Below are 13,361 nucleotides of genomic sequence, written 5' to 3'. Positions count from 1 at the left end.
GATTAGTCCTATTTGTGTGTCCTTTTTAAAATTTAGACTCCTCTCCCAAAGGATTTACTGAAAAATATATTTTGCAGGCCATTACAAAATCACATATTCTTTAATTTCTTAAATAAGTGAAAGATTGCTTTGGTGGTTTTTTTTTTTTTATAAATATTGATAACTCATAGACTCATTAAATGGTTTGGGAAATGGATGTGGATCAGAGCTTGAAGTCTCTGGTTTGAATTTGGTCACAACCAGGAAGTTTAGCTCCTTTTTATTTATTCCTGGATCCTAGTAAGGAACTTTTTTTACCAGCTGTAATAACCCAGATGGCTGTCATGTGGTCCTTACCAGTGAGAGATGGAGGGCAGTATACTGCATAGTGGGGATGAAAACCTTAATATTGGACTAGATTACCTGGACCTCAGCAGAAGTTCAAATCCCATGCCTGCATTATACATACTTTGTATATGGGCATCTAACTGAAATTATTAGCATGCAATTTATGTATGCCTTTTGGGAAAGTGTTATATTTTAATTTGAAAGATTGTGTAGAAATACTAGATACACTTTTAAAAAAACACTCATAATTCCACCATCTTGAGATAACTAGTGTTTATTTTTGCAATTAGAGTTCAGTATTTTATATAGTATAGACATAGTGTAAATACTATTTTGTATTCTGCTCCTTTCACTTAAAATCGTATAACCTAGTTACTTCTTATTCAATTCATGGTATACTTTTATATCTTTTCTCTCTTAGACACAGAGTTTGTTAAAAAATAATTAAAAATTTCACAGAATCTGACTGTTCATATTCTGTATGAAGAATAAATTAATCTCCAGATTTAAGTAGAAAAATGATGGTTTAAACAGTAATTTAATCAACAATTATGTTTTTGACCCAGTGTTGACTGAAGTGTTTATATTTTGATTAATTTCAAAAAGTGGCAAAAAATTATTTTGTTCCTTAAAGATATTTCTGCTGTGTTTAGAGCCAAAATACTCATTATGATCTCACATTTTGAAGCTTGGTAGGAAATATAAGTGTTTTTAAGGAAATATAAAAGAAAACCAAGTGATGAAAAGCAAAGGAAATGATAAATCTTTTGTGTTATGGAAAATTAACTCGCTATTTCTGTTGGTACTATTATGTCAAATTAGTTATCTCACATGTGACATTCATTAAAAAGCATTTCTCTTGGTTAATCCTTGGATGCTCCTGTGTGGCAGCTTTGTCCTTGATCTGGTTCCAAAGAAGAGACTGAACACTTGCCCAAATTTAAGCCTTTGGCACGCAGAGTTAGAGCCAGGGCTCGTGAATCCTGTTTCTGTCTAATGTATTAGGCCATATAACCCTACTTTCATTCACATTAAATCTTACTCTATTGAAAATAGTAGAAAGAATAAGACTGGAAAACTACGTAATCATGCCTGTTTGATTCAGGATTTGTCTCAGATGTGGGAAGCATGCCTGCCACTGAGGTCCATGTTCTGGAGTGTGTGGGCATTCCCTGGCATGAGTGAGACATGCAACCCAGGGACTTTGAGGAGACAATTTTGCCAGAGAGGACAGTTTGCTGACTTCCACAGCTCTCCCCTGGAAGAAGAGAGGAGGAAACCAAGTCTCAAAGCAGATAGCTTGCGTATGGTCAGAATTATAACCTGGGAAACAGCCAACATTTTTTTTTTTCTGGGTGTCTTTTATATCCAGAGTGGTGGTTGTATAATTAATCATCCAAACTGGGACACTTGTGAGAGTAAAAGGGGGGTTCTATTAATAATGACACAAGGACAACAGGCTTAAACTGGGATTTTCCCTGGCAAACTGAGACATATGGTTCACTCTATTTATAGCATGTCCTGACCTCCTTCATTACCTCGAGGATATTAGAGGTGATGATGTCAGGCAGGCAACTGAGTCGCCCAGAGTAGCAAAGTAATCCCTAACTGGACACTACTGTCCTGGCAGGTGTCTTCTTTATCTACCCAAAGCCAGTTGAAAAAAGCTTGTCTTCAGCGCGCATACTCACTGGTTTGCTCAGAACTGTTTCCTTAGGCAACTGAAAGCACACACAAGCACCAGAGTTATTAAGACTCCTTGACTTGTACAGTTTTGCCTCTTGGGCAGCAGTGATTTACCAAGTCCTGGACTTTTGACTGTTGTTTTGAATGAAGTAGTCAAGAAACCTTTCCTCAGGGACATCCTTTCCTGTGAAAGATAGATAAAGAATGGTCTGGCTCTGCAGTACTGGTCTGGAGTGCCATTTCCAGAGGGAGGGCTGGGCTTCAAAGGAAACTAGTGACAAGTGAAAGAGAGGCCAGTGATCCTTATCCACGATTTCCCTCCCCCAACCTTCTCCTCCTCCTCCCCTCATTTGATCGTGGTCACAGTGCTGCCTGACATCTGCTGAACGCATTTGGCTCATTTCTCCCTTTCACACTTTCAAAAATAGATCCTCCTCCCTCCCAAGATGTTGTTTACACGAGGGGCTTCATAACGGATTCTAACGGAAGACACTGAAAAGGTAACTTGTCAGAGGGGGAAGAGGGTGGCTGCTGGGGGTAGGGTGTAAGTGGGAATTAAGTATGTTCAAGAAAGCGGGGCTTACAGTCCTAGACATGAAAGCGGTGAGGTCTTCCAGTGGGAAATACTATTGGAAACCAGAACTGCAAGAAAAATATGTCCATAGAGTTCAGGGTAGCCTGATAGCCTAGAGAAGGGCTCTTCAAGGATTACTGGGCATATGAATCACCTGGGATCATGTTACAGCGCAGACTCAGATTCAGTGAGTCTAGGGCAAGACCTGGGAATTGCACATCTAACATGCTCCCATGTGATGCCCAGGCTGTGGACACTTGGTACATGCTTTGAATAGTGAGGCTTTAGAGGATATAGGACAGAGGTCAGAAGAACTATGTTCTTGTCCTGGCTCTTGTTGCTCTTCAGGCCAGTTGAGTCATGGATCTCTTATGTGCCTTGTATCTAAGATTGAGCTAGTAAGAATTTCCCTATTATATATCACACAGGGGCGTTTGGAACCTATGGTTAAGCAATGTGCATTTCAAAAAGAAAAACAAAAATCACTGAGACAGCAGAAAGATGCAAGACTTCATATATAAAACATTTTTAGAGGAAAAATGTTTACAATGGCAGATGGATCACTGAACATGCAGTGCAAACTGAAGTCTTAGTAATGAAATATGGTCCAAATGTGTCTACTTTAAGAGCTAAATGCACATTTAAAGAGATCAACTTCTAAGTTTTAAAAACAGAAGTTGGAAATGATTACTTAAATTACAAAAAATCACTTCCCAAAGGATTTATCGGGTCTCTCTTTAAAAGTTTAAATTCCCCTAGGAAAACTCATATTGAATTTTATGAGATGGAAGCACGTAAACCTCTGTTGTTCTTGCACTGACAACAGAACAAACCCAAGAGATGATCTCCAACCTTTACACATCACAAACAGACTCACAAAAACCTCAAGCTCTATAGCCTTTGGAAAAATCTGAGAACCCCTAGGATCCCAGAAAGACACACAGACTTCTTGGGCTGACAGATCTGTCTTTGGGGTGAATTTTTCCATAGTTTGTTATCATTTGTTCGGAAGAATCAAATAGAAAACAAAGAGTTGAAAACTGAGTCAGGTATTATCCACCCCCACCCTCAGCTCTCCTTAATTGTTTTGTGATTGGTGGGATCTACATTCTGGGTGACTGGAAAGCAGAAGGGGAGATGTTCGTAAGTTTCCTGGCTTCCATACCATAGTATTTTCCATACTTCCTTTGGTGTTAGACAGGCATTTTAACATATTATTCCTCAGGACAACCTCTCAAGGTAGGTTGAAATTATCAAAAATTATTTGTCCCCAAGTGAAAACAGAACTCTAACCCTGCTGGTGGTTAGCATTCTGCTGTCTATGGCTGAGCTCCATCTGTTAGGAATCTCCAAATAAGGAGATGGAAAAATTTCAAGCTTACTTAAATGTGTCAGCTCTGTGCAAGTTCCAGAGCAGATTCGCTGAATCAACAGATGGGATACAAGTATTTCTTTTTCATCTCTGATTCCTCAATGCCTTTTATTCATCAGTGTGATTTCTTGGTCACGGACACAAAGAACTTTACATTCTTAAAAACCAAATAGAAATGCTGCTTTGGCCAAATGCTATAAGCCCAGTCTTAGTACTTATCTCATGTCTCCATCCTGTTAGGGGAATAGGCAGAAGGTAAGATCAATGGGCAAGATCTCTAGGTGTCAGTAAGCAAGCTTTTTGTGTTATCATGTGCTTAATAAATTAATTAGTTTTAACCTCATCTTTTTAGCCCAGGAAACTTAATCCTGTTTAGGAAGGCCATGATCTGAATTGCCCCCAAAATTTGGTTGAAAACAGCTTATTAACCTCATTGGTTTCTGTCTTGTGAGAAAACATTTCAGAGTTCTCTTTATTTTCCTAACACAGAGCTTCAGAAGTTTTGATGACATGGAAAACAGGTGGTCATGAACAATCTTTCAGATTGGCAGCCACTCAAGGCTTTCTTGCATCTGTTGTTACTTTTGGAAGTGGGTCCTCTCCATCATATTTCTAAGGCTTTTTAAAAGCATGACTAAGCTGCTTTTAGATTAATTTTGTCTTTTCTGACAGTAACATGTCTTGATTGGCACTGGTATGTCAAGGGACTGGTCCCTACTTGCCTAAATGGCACTTTTAATTTAGGTTGAGAGACTAGACTCATGTCAAACTACTGGAGGGAAAACAGACTCATTTTCTTTAGTATATGCACAAAATATTGCTGAGGTCTCTGCCTATAGAGTTGTGTATTCCAAGCATTTATTTAGAGGCTGTGAATTAAGACAGTCTCTGTTTCTTCATCTTACTTCTTATGGCTATGCAATGCTGAAATGTTAGACCAATTTTTGAAAGTTTATAACTTTTCTAAACATTTATCAAGTGAAAATCTTATCACTTATCAAGCATCTAGGATATTGCAAAACTCATTCATTAATAGCAACTTCTTTCTTTTTTATTCTGATAACTTTCTAACTTGAGAAATACCTATAAGGCATTACCATGGTATCAAAACACAGTGGTGTCTTTATAAAAGAACCACAGTACAATTAGACAAGAGTGCTGTTCTCAACTCTGCAAACACAGCCTGTTGTTTAAGGAAAGGTGTCTCAGTGAAAATCTAGTCTCCCAGATAAAATACAACTCTAATTTCACTAATTTGGGTTTGAGATGGGAAGTGGATCAGCATTCATCTCATTTGGAATATTAACATTTGGCCTGCATTAGAGACAGAGTCTCAATATTTCCAAGAAATGTGTTACCATACTAAGTCTTCAGACTAGAAAACCAGATGACACTAGTAAATTATGAAGTGTACAGCAAAATGGTTGTATAATAGACAAAATTGAAATCACAAGTAAAATACACATTTCTAGAAAACAGTAACAGCATTTTCAGCAAACTAATCCCCCACAGTTCTAATTCCCTTTGTCAACTAAGGAAAATGGACCACACCCTTGATTATCAAAAGAAAAAGAGAATCTCTATTAAATGAAACTTTCCTTGTCCAGAATCTCAAAGAATGTCTCAAGAAACTGAGTCAAATACTTAAAAGCACAGTATTCCATGTTTGCCATATTTCCAGTTTGCCATCAGAGAACTTTTTCTCTTTTTGCTCTCTCATGAAATTTTACCTTCCTGTTTTCAGAAGCCATTCAATTTTATTCTCAGTATTTAACAAAAAAAAAAAAAAAAAAACCAGATAACTCAAGATCCCAACTTATCTCCTATACATTTAAACTGGTACCATATATCATCTTTAGGACTTAATTCTCTCACAGAAATCTGGCTAAGAAAGGCTGATTTGGTTGATTTCATAATATACAATTTAGGTTCATTTCCTAAATCCAGTTGTCTCTTTTCTTAGATACGTAGATTTTTTTCTTTGAAATCTTAGATTTCAGTATATCCTAGAAATTTCTCAAGTATGTGATTTATGGATTTGCATTTCTTTCTGATAGGGTCTTGAATGGAAGCATGTAATTCATATAGAATTTGAATGACAATATGTAAATGGATTTTGAAAATAAGTGAAACTTCTTGGTATATTGTAACAAAAGAAAAAAAACTTGTCCCATTTTAACAGGTTGTTCTGATTATTTTTTTTTCACTCCTAATTAAAACCTACTGAATTGAGACTGTTTTTCAGCTGTTGTCTTTTGGTAGATAGTGGTTGGAGTAATAGTCTATTCTGTAAATCTAACCTGCACCAATATTTATTCATTTTTGGGTTACTGTTAAAAGCTATTTGTGGTGGATTAAGAATATGCAGTCATCAGCCCCTGCTTTTGTTATGTCCCTTCTGATTTTTCTCATTCTAGTAAGATGCCAAAATTAATGGGAAGGACTGGTTCCTTAAAATCAAAGTCTGTTGGTAAAATACTTTTAGAAATCATTACTCACAGCAGGGTGACAGAGATCACTGATACTGAGCAGTAATCAGTTTAATCATACAGTACCTAGATATTTCTCAGTTACTTATCTATTCACTAAATACTTTCTTGAATGCCAAATATGTGCTAGATATGGTGTGAGCTCTACCTGGAGGCACAGTGGTGAACAAGGCAGATGTGGTGTCTCATCTATGGAGCTTATAGTTGAGGAATTAAAATTAAGTGCTGAAAGGAAAAGTACAGGGTGCTATAGATGAACCTAACTTTGTCTAGACAGTTAAGATCAGGTACCCAGAAAGGAGTAAGAGTTTTCATTTTCAAAAATGAAAGAGCGTAGCATTATTTTGGAATGCTTCCGAGTCTTCCTCCTGCGATAGGACACCCATATAAACACTCACACATACCAGTGTTATAAGGGTCTTAAATTAAGGATGTATTTTCTAGTAAGACATATTATAATTTTTAACCCAGTTTTCCTGGGTTAATTGCTAGTAATTGAGCTGGAACAAGCTATTGTGAGTCTTGACTATAATTCTTGACTTGAAGTCTTGACTGCATGGTATCCCAAATAAGTATTAATGATATGTAATCTTCCTATTTGTAGAGTAGCTTTAGTTTTTTTCTCTTTCTGGTCCAACACTTGATCCCCAGAACCACAAACTCCTGTGTGGCTGACAAAATTGCACAGGAATGCAGGCACCAGCAGAGCACATGTCATTCCATTTATAAGTCTATCTCATTCCAGCCCTCAGTTGAAAGGTATTTTGCTAATCTTAGAAACAACTAGAAATATGTTCATTTAATTAAAATGAGTTGTTCCTTTATATCTATTTAGTATCAAGTAATAGATACCTTGCATCCTAGTCTAAGAAATCTTTACATTTCCTTTTAAAGAAATTCTTAGATGCAATTAACAGAAAGCCACTAATTACAAATTTCTGTCCAGTGGTATTCCTAGGTCTTAATTACAGTCTCTGACTTTGGGCTTTTCTCCACAATAAGAACAGTCAGAAACAATTACCTCTGAGGTCAGGAATACTGAAACTGGATCATTTGCTAGTTTATATAGGATATCTAAACATTTCCAAAATAATGGACACGGCATGCAGTGTAAGCTGCTCAAGTACTTTTGAGTAAAAGTTATAAAATGAAGGCCAATAAGGATGGAAACTTCTTGATTATGCAATACTTGGTACCATCAACCAGTGGATCAAGAAAGCCAGAGAAGTCATCTTAGGTTGTTTAACTGGTTCTTCAAGGAAACTATTTAATATGGTATTCAGTGATTATCTAAAATGCGTTAAAATGTGTTAGAATTCAAGTCAGCTACCTAGAGTGAGGAAGGCAAAATGTCCTTTAGTTTCTTTTTCCAAATGCCTCCTTCTCTTCCTTCTCACTCCCAGAAACTATTGATAGAGGCAGGACAAGATTAAATACTGTTTTAATTGGTCAGCTGATGAAACACCTGCTATCCACCATAAGCAGCTTTCGTCTCTCACCCCAGAAATAAATCATTACTCACTGTATCCAACACAGAAAATACTTCCCCCCTGACCTTGTTCCACTCTCCACTGCTTTCCCCTGCCCTTCAAAGCACTTGCCACTAAGGACCTTCAACACACTAAGGGCCTTAGACTAATGAAAACCTGGGGCTGTGAGGGACCTCAGAGGTCATGTAGTCCAACCTGCCTGCCCCCATCCTGAGAGTTGCACCCAGCTGGGGCACAGACTTGCGACTTCATGAAACTAATGCCTCTTATTCTCCCTGCTCTCTCCTTTGTCCCTACAGCGCCATGGCTACTTATTCTGCCACATGTGCCAACAATAACCCTGCACAGGGCATCAACATGGCCAACAGCATTGCCAACCTGAGACTGAAGGCCAAGGAATATAGTTTACAGAGGAACCAGGTGCCAACAGTCAACTGAGGAAAAAAAATAATTAAACAGGCCTAAGAAGAAGTCAAAAACCATAAGACACCTATCCTGCTCTGTCATTTCTACATCTGCTGGAAAAAAAATAAATAAATAAAAACAAACAAACAAACAAAAACCAGAACTAAACTATTGGGACCATGGCAGAGAAAAGCAGGAGAGGAGCAAAATGAAAAGTAGTTAACAAATGTTCCTCCTCCCTCTGGGATACCACCACCACTTGCTTCTGTGTGTGTTAATTTTGTTTTTCCTTCTATTCATATGCTTTGCTTAATATACTCTGAGCTTCTTCAGTTAAGTTCAGCCCACCCACCCCCATGATTGTATGGGTTTTAAAAGAATCGACAGCAGCCAAAGAAACCATATATGTATATATATATTCAGAATACTTGCCTATAGTCTCCTCAGTGAACCTCAGTGCCTTACCCCACCCTTCTTCCCAGTTCTCTGAACAGAAGCTCTAGGAACTTCTGAAAAGCCAAAGTCTTTCTGAAGAATTTGTGCCAGACATAATTCCTTTGCTCATTGTCTCCATCTCTGTTGGTCATGGTAAGGTTCCATCAGCTACTATGGGGTGGGGGGGTGGGAAACAAAGCAGTTGTATACAACATCTGGTCACTGGCCTGTCTAATCCAACGTGATTGGCTACATCTGGCTAATTCTAAGCTCTAAGCTCTAGATTTAAGCTCTAAGCAATAGAGGATAATATCACCTCACTACTACCCCTCACCCCTATCCAAGCAAACAGCCATCTTAAGTTAAAGATATTTGTTGTTTCTTGAGTAATTTGCTAACATAGGCTTATTTGATAGAAGACATATTTTTCACTTGAGAGAGGAAGAGACATTTCTCTAGGAAGACAAACACTAAGTTGTGAAAGGCATGGCCTACATCTCTTTGGTGCCTTAAGGGTAGTCAGATGCACACTTATATATATACTGTATATATTTATATATTATATATATATATATAAAATATTCTTGCAAGCTTGAGTTTGCAGTTTCTCAAACACTACCAAGAGCAAATTTCACACCATCATCAGTGTCCTTATTTCTACCGTGGTAAGACTTTTTATTAGGGATCTTGTTTCCTTTCCTTCTCTACACAAAATTCTCACTATGGCCACAGAGCAACTGATAAAGCAGCTGTTTGAGAACAGTTATAATTTTCACATTAGCATTTTAAATACATTAGAAACAATCGAGGCTATGAAAATGTCCTTGAGTTTGGCACCTGAACTCTGGTGAAAGGCTGATACATACTAAACTAGCATGAGAATTAGACTTAGCAGAGGAAAAGCCATTTAGTTATCTGTCCTTTTCCCACTCAACAGGAATAGGAAAGATACATGATTCAGTGAAATACTTAAAGGTTTATCTAAATTCTAAGAATCTGAAAGGCAATTGTTGGCTATTTGTGTCTTCTAATCTATTGACATAAAGTTTAGTATCTAGGACTGATCTTTTGTTTCTTTCTCTTTGTTTCCACCCATGCTTTTGTAACTTGTCAGGTAGACATGACCAAACCACATTCTCATGCCATGCCTTGGTTTACCTTTTTTTTTGTAAAATGGGTTTAACAATACTTACCTACCTCACAGGGGTGTTGTGAGGCTCTAATCATTTGCTCCTTTATTCTTTCCTGTATTCTCTGTATGTCCAGCACTTTGTAGCCATGGGAGGGAAGGGACTATGAAAGTAAATGATGTTAATAGAGGGCTATGGTACCCAGAAGCCTTGTTTTCTAGCAAGGAGAAGCTACCTTGCTGTAAATACTTATAACCTTGCATTTGGAAATGAGAAATAGGCTTATATTTGCAGACCTCTCAAAAAATCACATCATTTGACCAAAAAATAACTTGAGACACACAGAACAGACATCTCTTTGACTTATATTTTCATCTTGACCAACTTGGATTTATAATAATTTTTTAAATTAGTTGAAAAGCTTTAGATTGATTTTGGCCAAATATGCCAACTGTGAGTAACAGGCAAGGATTTGGGATTTAAGGTGCACTTTCAGTACACATTCGTGATTTTCCCTGGCATATCAGATTGAACTAATGGTGGTATTTTCAGTCAAACAGTCATCGATCTGGAAATGTATTACCAATGTTGATTCTAAACTTCTTTTAATAAGAAGGAAGCCCATCTTATATGCATTTTGCTTTCATCAACTGATTTCCTCTTCTTTTAACATACTATTAAGTCATTTCTTACTGAATGGTTTATGTAGGCTGGCCGAACAACACACATTACTGCTTCCTAAAGTATTCTTCAACTAATTCTCTTGTCCCACTAGCTGCCGTGGATTATCAAGTTTTTATCCTAGTAGATCAAAACATTCTTTGTGAAAAGAGTGCAGTCCAAGAAACTAGTGAACCTTTGGAGTTTGGGGAGAACAACTAAGAGAAGGTTTGGGGTGTATAGTGCAGGGAAGAGACATCACAGGTGAAAAGACTTTGCTAAAAATGGGGGGAGTCTTAGAAGAGGGAGTAAAGAGGTAGAGGATCATGTAAAACAAGGTCATTTGAAACTTTTGTCCTGACATTCATTTTGAGTGGTGAAGAGAAAAGCCTGAACCCCCATAACCCCAGTGCTGGATGAAATTAGGCAGTGCCTGGGCAAGTGCTTGCTGTCCAGGAATATCATAGAATAATCAATGCTGTCAGCCATAGGAGCTTTTATTGCTAGTCAATCAATACCACAAACATGGACTATATAAGGATCTGATGGAGAAATGTACACAGGGTACCAGCACTCAATTTTGTTCATTCATTATTGATTTAAAAAAAATAGAAGTTTCATATGTGATTTGAAAGAACAGCATGCTGGCTCCTAAACCAGGTGTGAGAGGGCCTCAGGTCCATGAAGTTCAAAGGCATATCCCTGTTCTTCATCATCTATACCCAGATAACAGATGAATACATACCAACCGTCTGTGTTCCCAGTCCCTCCCCAAACAAGACACTGATATGTAGAGTACTTGGCAGGTTAAATCAAGCTGGAAGAGGTGACTGGATAAAAAAGGGAATGACATTTAGGGTATAAAGATCTCATAAGAAATGTAATATGTAAATTATATCTTGCTTTATGATGTAAAATATACATTGTTTGCGCTAGAATAGAAGTGATTCCTTTTCAATAAAAAGAAAGAAGGATACGACTATGTCTGCTGAGTCTGATGGTTCTTTTCCCTTTGAAATTTAAAAACAGATCTGCTAAGATCTAAGACTGCATTCAGAAAAAAAGTGAAGGTAAGAGGAATTTCTGAACAAGAGAACTTCTTAGAGTATAATAATATTTTCTACATATTTTGTTTGTTTCTCACAGACAAAGACAACAGTGAGATAAGGTGGGGGCATTTTTTAGTAGAATGGGTAAGTGTAGAGTGAACCTTTAAGGAGAGTTTTGCTATTTCTCACCCACCCCTTTAGTATCCACAATAATGTACATCATTAGACAAAACAGATTCAGTTCAGTCAGCTCAGTCGCTCAGTCGTGTCCGACTCTTTGCGACCCCAGGAATCGCAGCACGCCAGGCCTCCCTGTCCATCACCTACTCCCGGAGTTCACCCAGACTAATGACAGCCTTTTCTTTTAGAAAAAAGAAGTAACAAAGTAAAATTTCTTAAGCACCTATTGTTACAGTATTGTGTAGTAAGTAGGGGAGGAGGTGGTAGAAAAGTGAAATAGGAAAATAGTTCTTTTTCATACAAATTAAAGTAAATCTGATTTAAATGGCAACTATAGCATGAACAAATTTATGCAATAGAAAGTGAAGTCACATCCGACTCTTTGTGACCCCGTTGACTGTAGCCTACCAGGCTTCTCTGTCCATAGGATTTTCCAGGCAAAAGTGCCAGAGTAGGTTGCCATTTCCTTCTCTAGGGGATCTTCCCAACCCAGAGATCGAACCCAGGTCTCCAGCATTGCAGGCAGACGCTTTACCCTCTGAGCCATCAGGGAAGCCTATAGTTCAAGACAGTAAATGTGTCCAAGAAATAAAACAGATGGGAGTTCAGAAAAGGAAGCAAGAAAACACTGAGCTGAAATGGGAGAGAGTTTCACTGAGGAACTGGGACTTGAGTTTCATCAGCAGGGATCTGGGCAGGAGAAGGGGGGGCAATGGATTTCAGGTGGGAGGAGTGGTACAGAAGAAAGGGTGAAGGGAGGGATACAAGAATGAGGAATTTGTATTCCAGGACCATGGCAAGATGGGCCTAGAAGGGATGGAGAGCTTATTTTGAAGCAGAGTAGAAGAAAACACTGAAGATTGAAGTTGATTCTTCATCTTGCAATGTATTATGTGTCAAAGGAGTATGGATTTTTCCTCAGGCCATCGAGATTGATTGAAAGTTAGCAGGATTGTTGTGGTAAAAGGATGGAGATGAACTAGAGCAGAACAGAAACTGGAAGCAGAACAGATAGAAGAGGAACAGAAAACAAAGGATGCATAGGAAACATCTTGCAAGGAAAAAATCAGCAGAACTTTATGATGGGAGAAAGAGACTGGAGTCAAAGTAACCCTGATTTGAAACCTGGGCACGGCAGGGCAGATGAATCACTGACAAAAGTCAACAAAAACAGGAGAGGGCCAATAACAGGAGAAAGATATATTGCACTCTAAGGACTTCCCTGCTAGTCCAGTGGTTAAGGCTCGATGCTTTCACTGTGTGGGGCATGAGTTTGGTCCCTAGTCAGGGATCTAAGATGCCACATGCGGCATGGCATGGCCAAAAAAAGAAAAACCTGAAATGTAAGTGTTCAGTAAGTGAAGGAGTAGGGCTTAGAACTGACGTCAAGGGTGGAGACAGAAATTTGGGATTCATCTTTAAGGAAGTGACACCTTGAGGTATAAGTATGAATAATTCTTTGAGAATAAAGAGTAACATTGTGACTCAAATAATTATTTCAGTAAGTGCCTTTTGGAAGTAATTAGCCCAGGGAGAAAGACAGGACTTTGAAAAACACTTTCAA

At 38.1% G+C, this 13,361-nt stretch overlaps 1 protein-coding gene across 2 annotated transcripts in view; it reads left to right on the top strand.

The window, feature by feature from the left end:
* Positions 1-11,547, top strand: part of PRRX1 (paired related homeobox 1) — a 78,186-nt gene extending 66,639 nt beyond the window's left edge. The window contains exons 4-5 of one of the 2 annotated variants that reach the window (XM_086342632.1): positions 2,442-2,513; positions 8,238-11,547. In XM_086342632.1, the coding sequence (XP_086198758.1) occupies positions 2,442-2,496 (55 nt within the window). In that variant the 3' untranslated portion in view covers positions 2,497-2,513; positions 8,238-11,547. The remainder of the gene's footprint in view (positions 1-2,441; positions 2,514-8,237) is intronic. The other variant, XM_086342631.1, reaches the window with a different exon arrangement.
* Positions 11,548-13,361: the final 1,814 nt, after the last annotated feature.

Source organism: Bos grunniens, chromosome 16 (assembly GCF_055505025.1).
Source record: "Bos grunniens cultivar Pamir isolate PY7600 chromosome 16, Bosgru_T2T1.0, whole genome shotgun sequence".
Lineage (NCBI taxonomy): Eukaryota > Metazoa > Chordata > Mammalia > Artiodactyla > Bovidae > Bos > Bos grunniens.
This window is presented reverse-complemented; position numbering and strand designations above follow the sequence as displayed.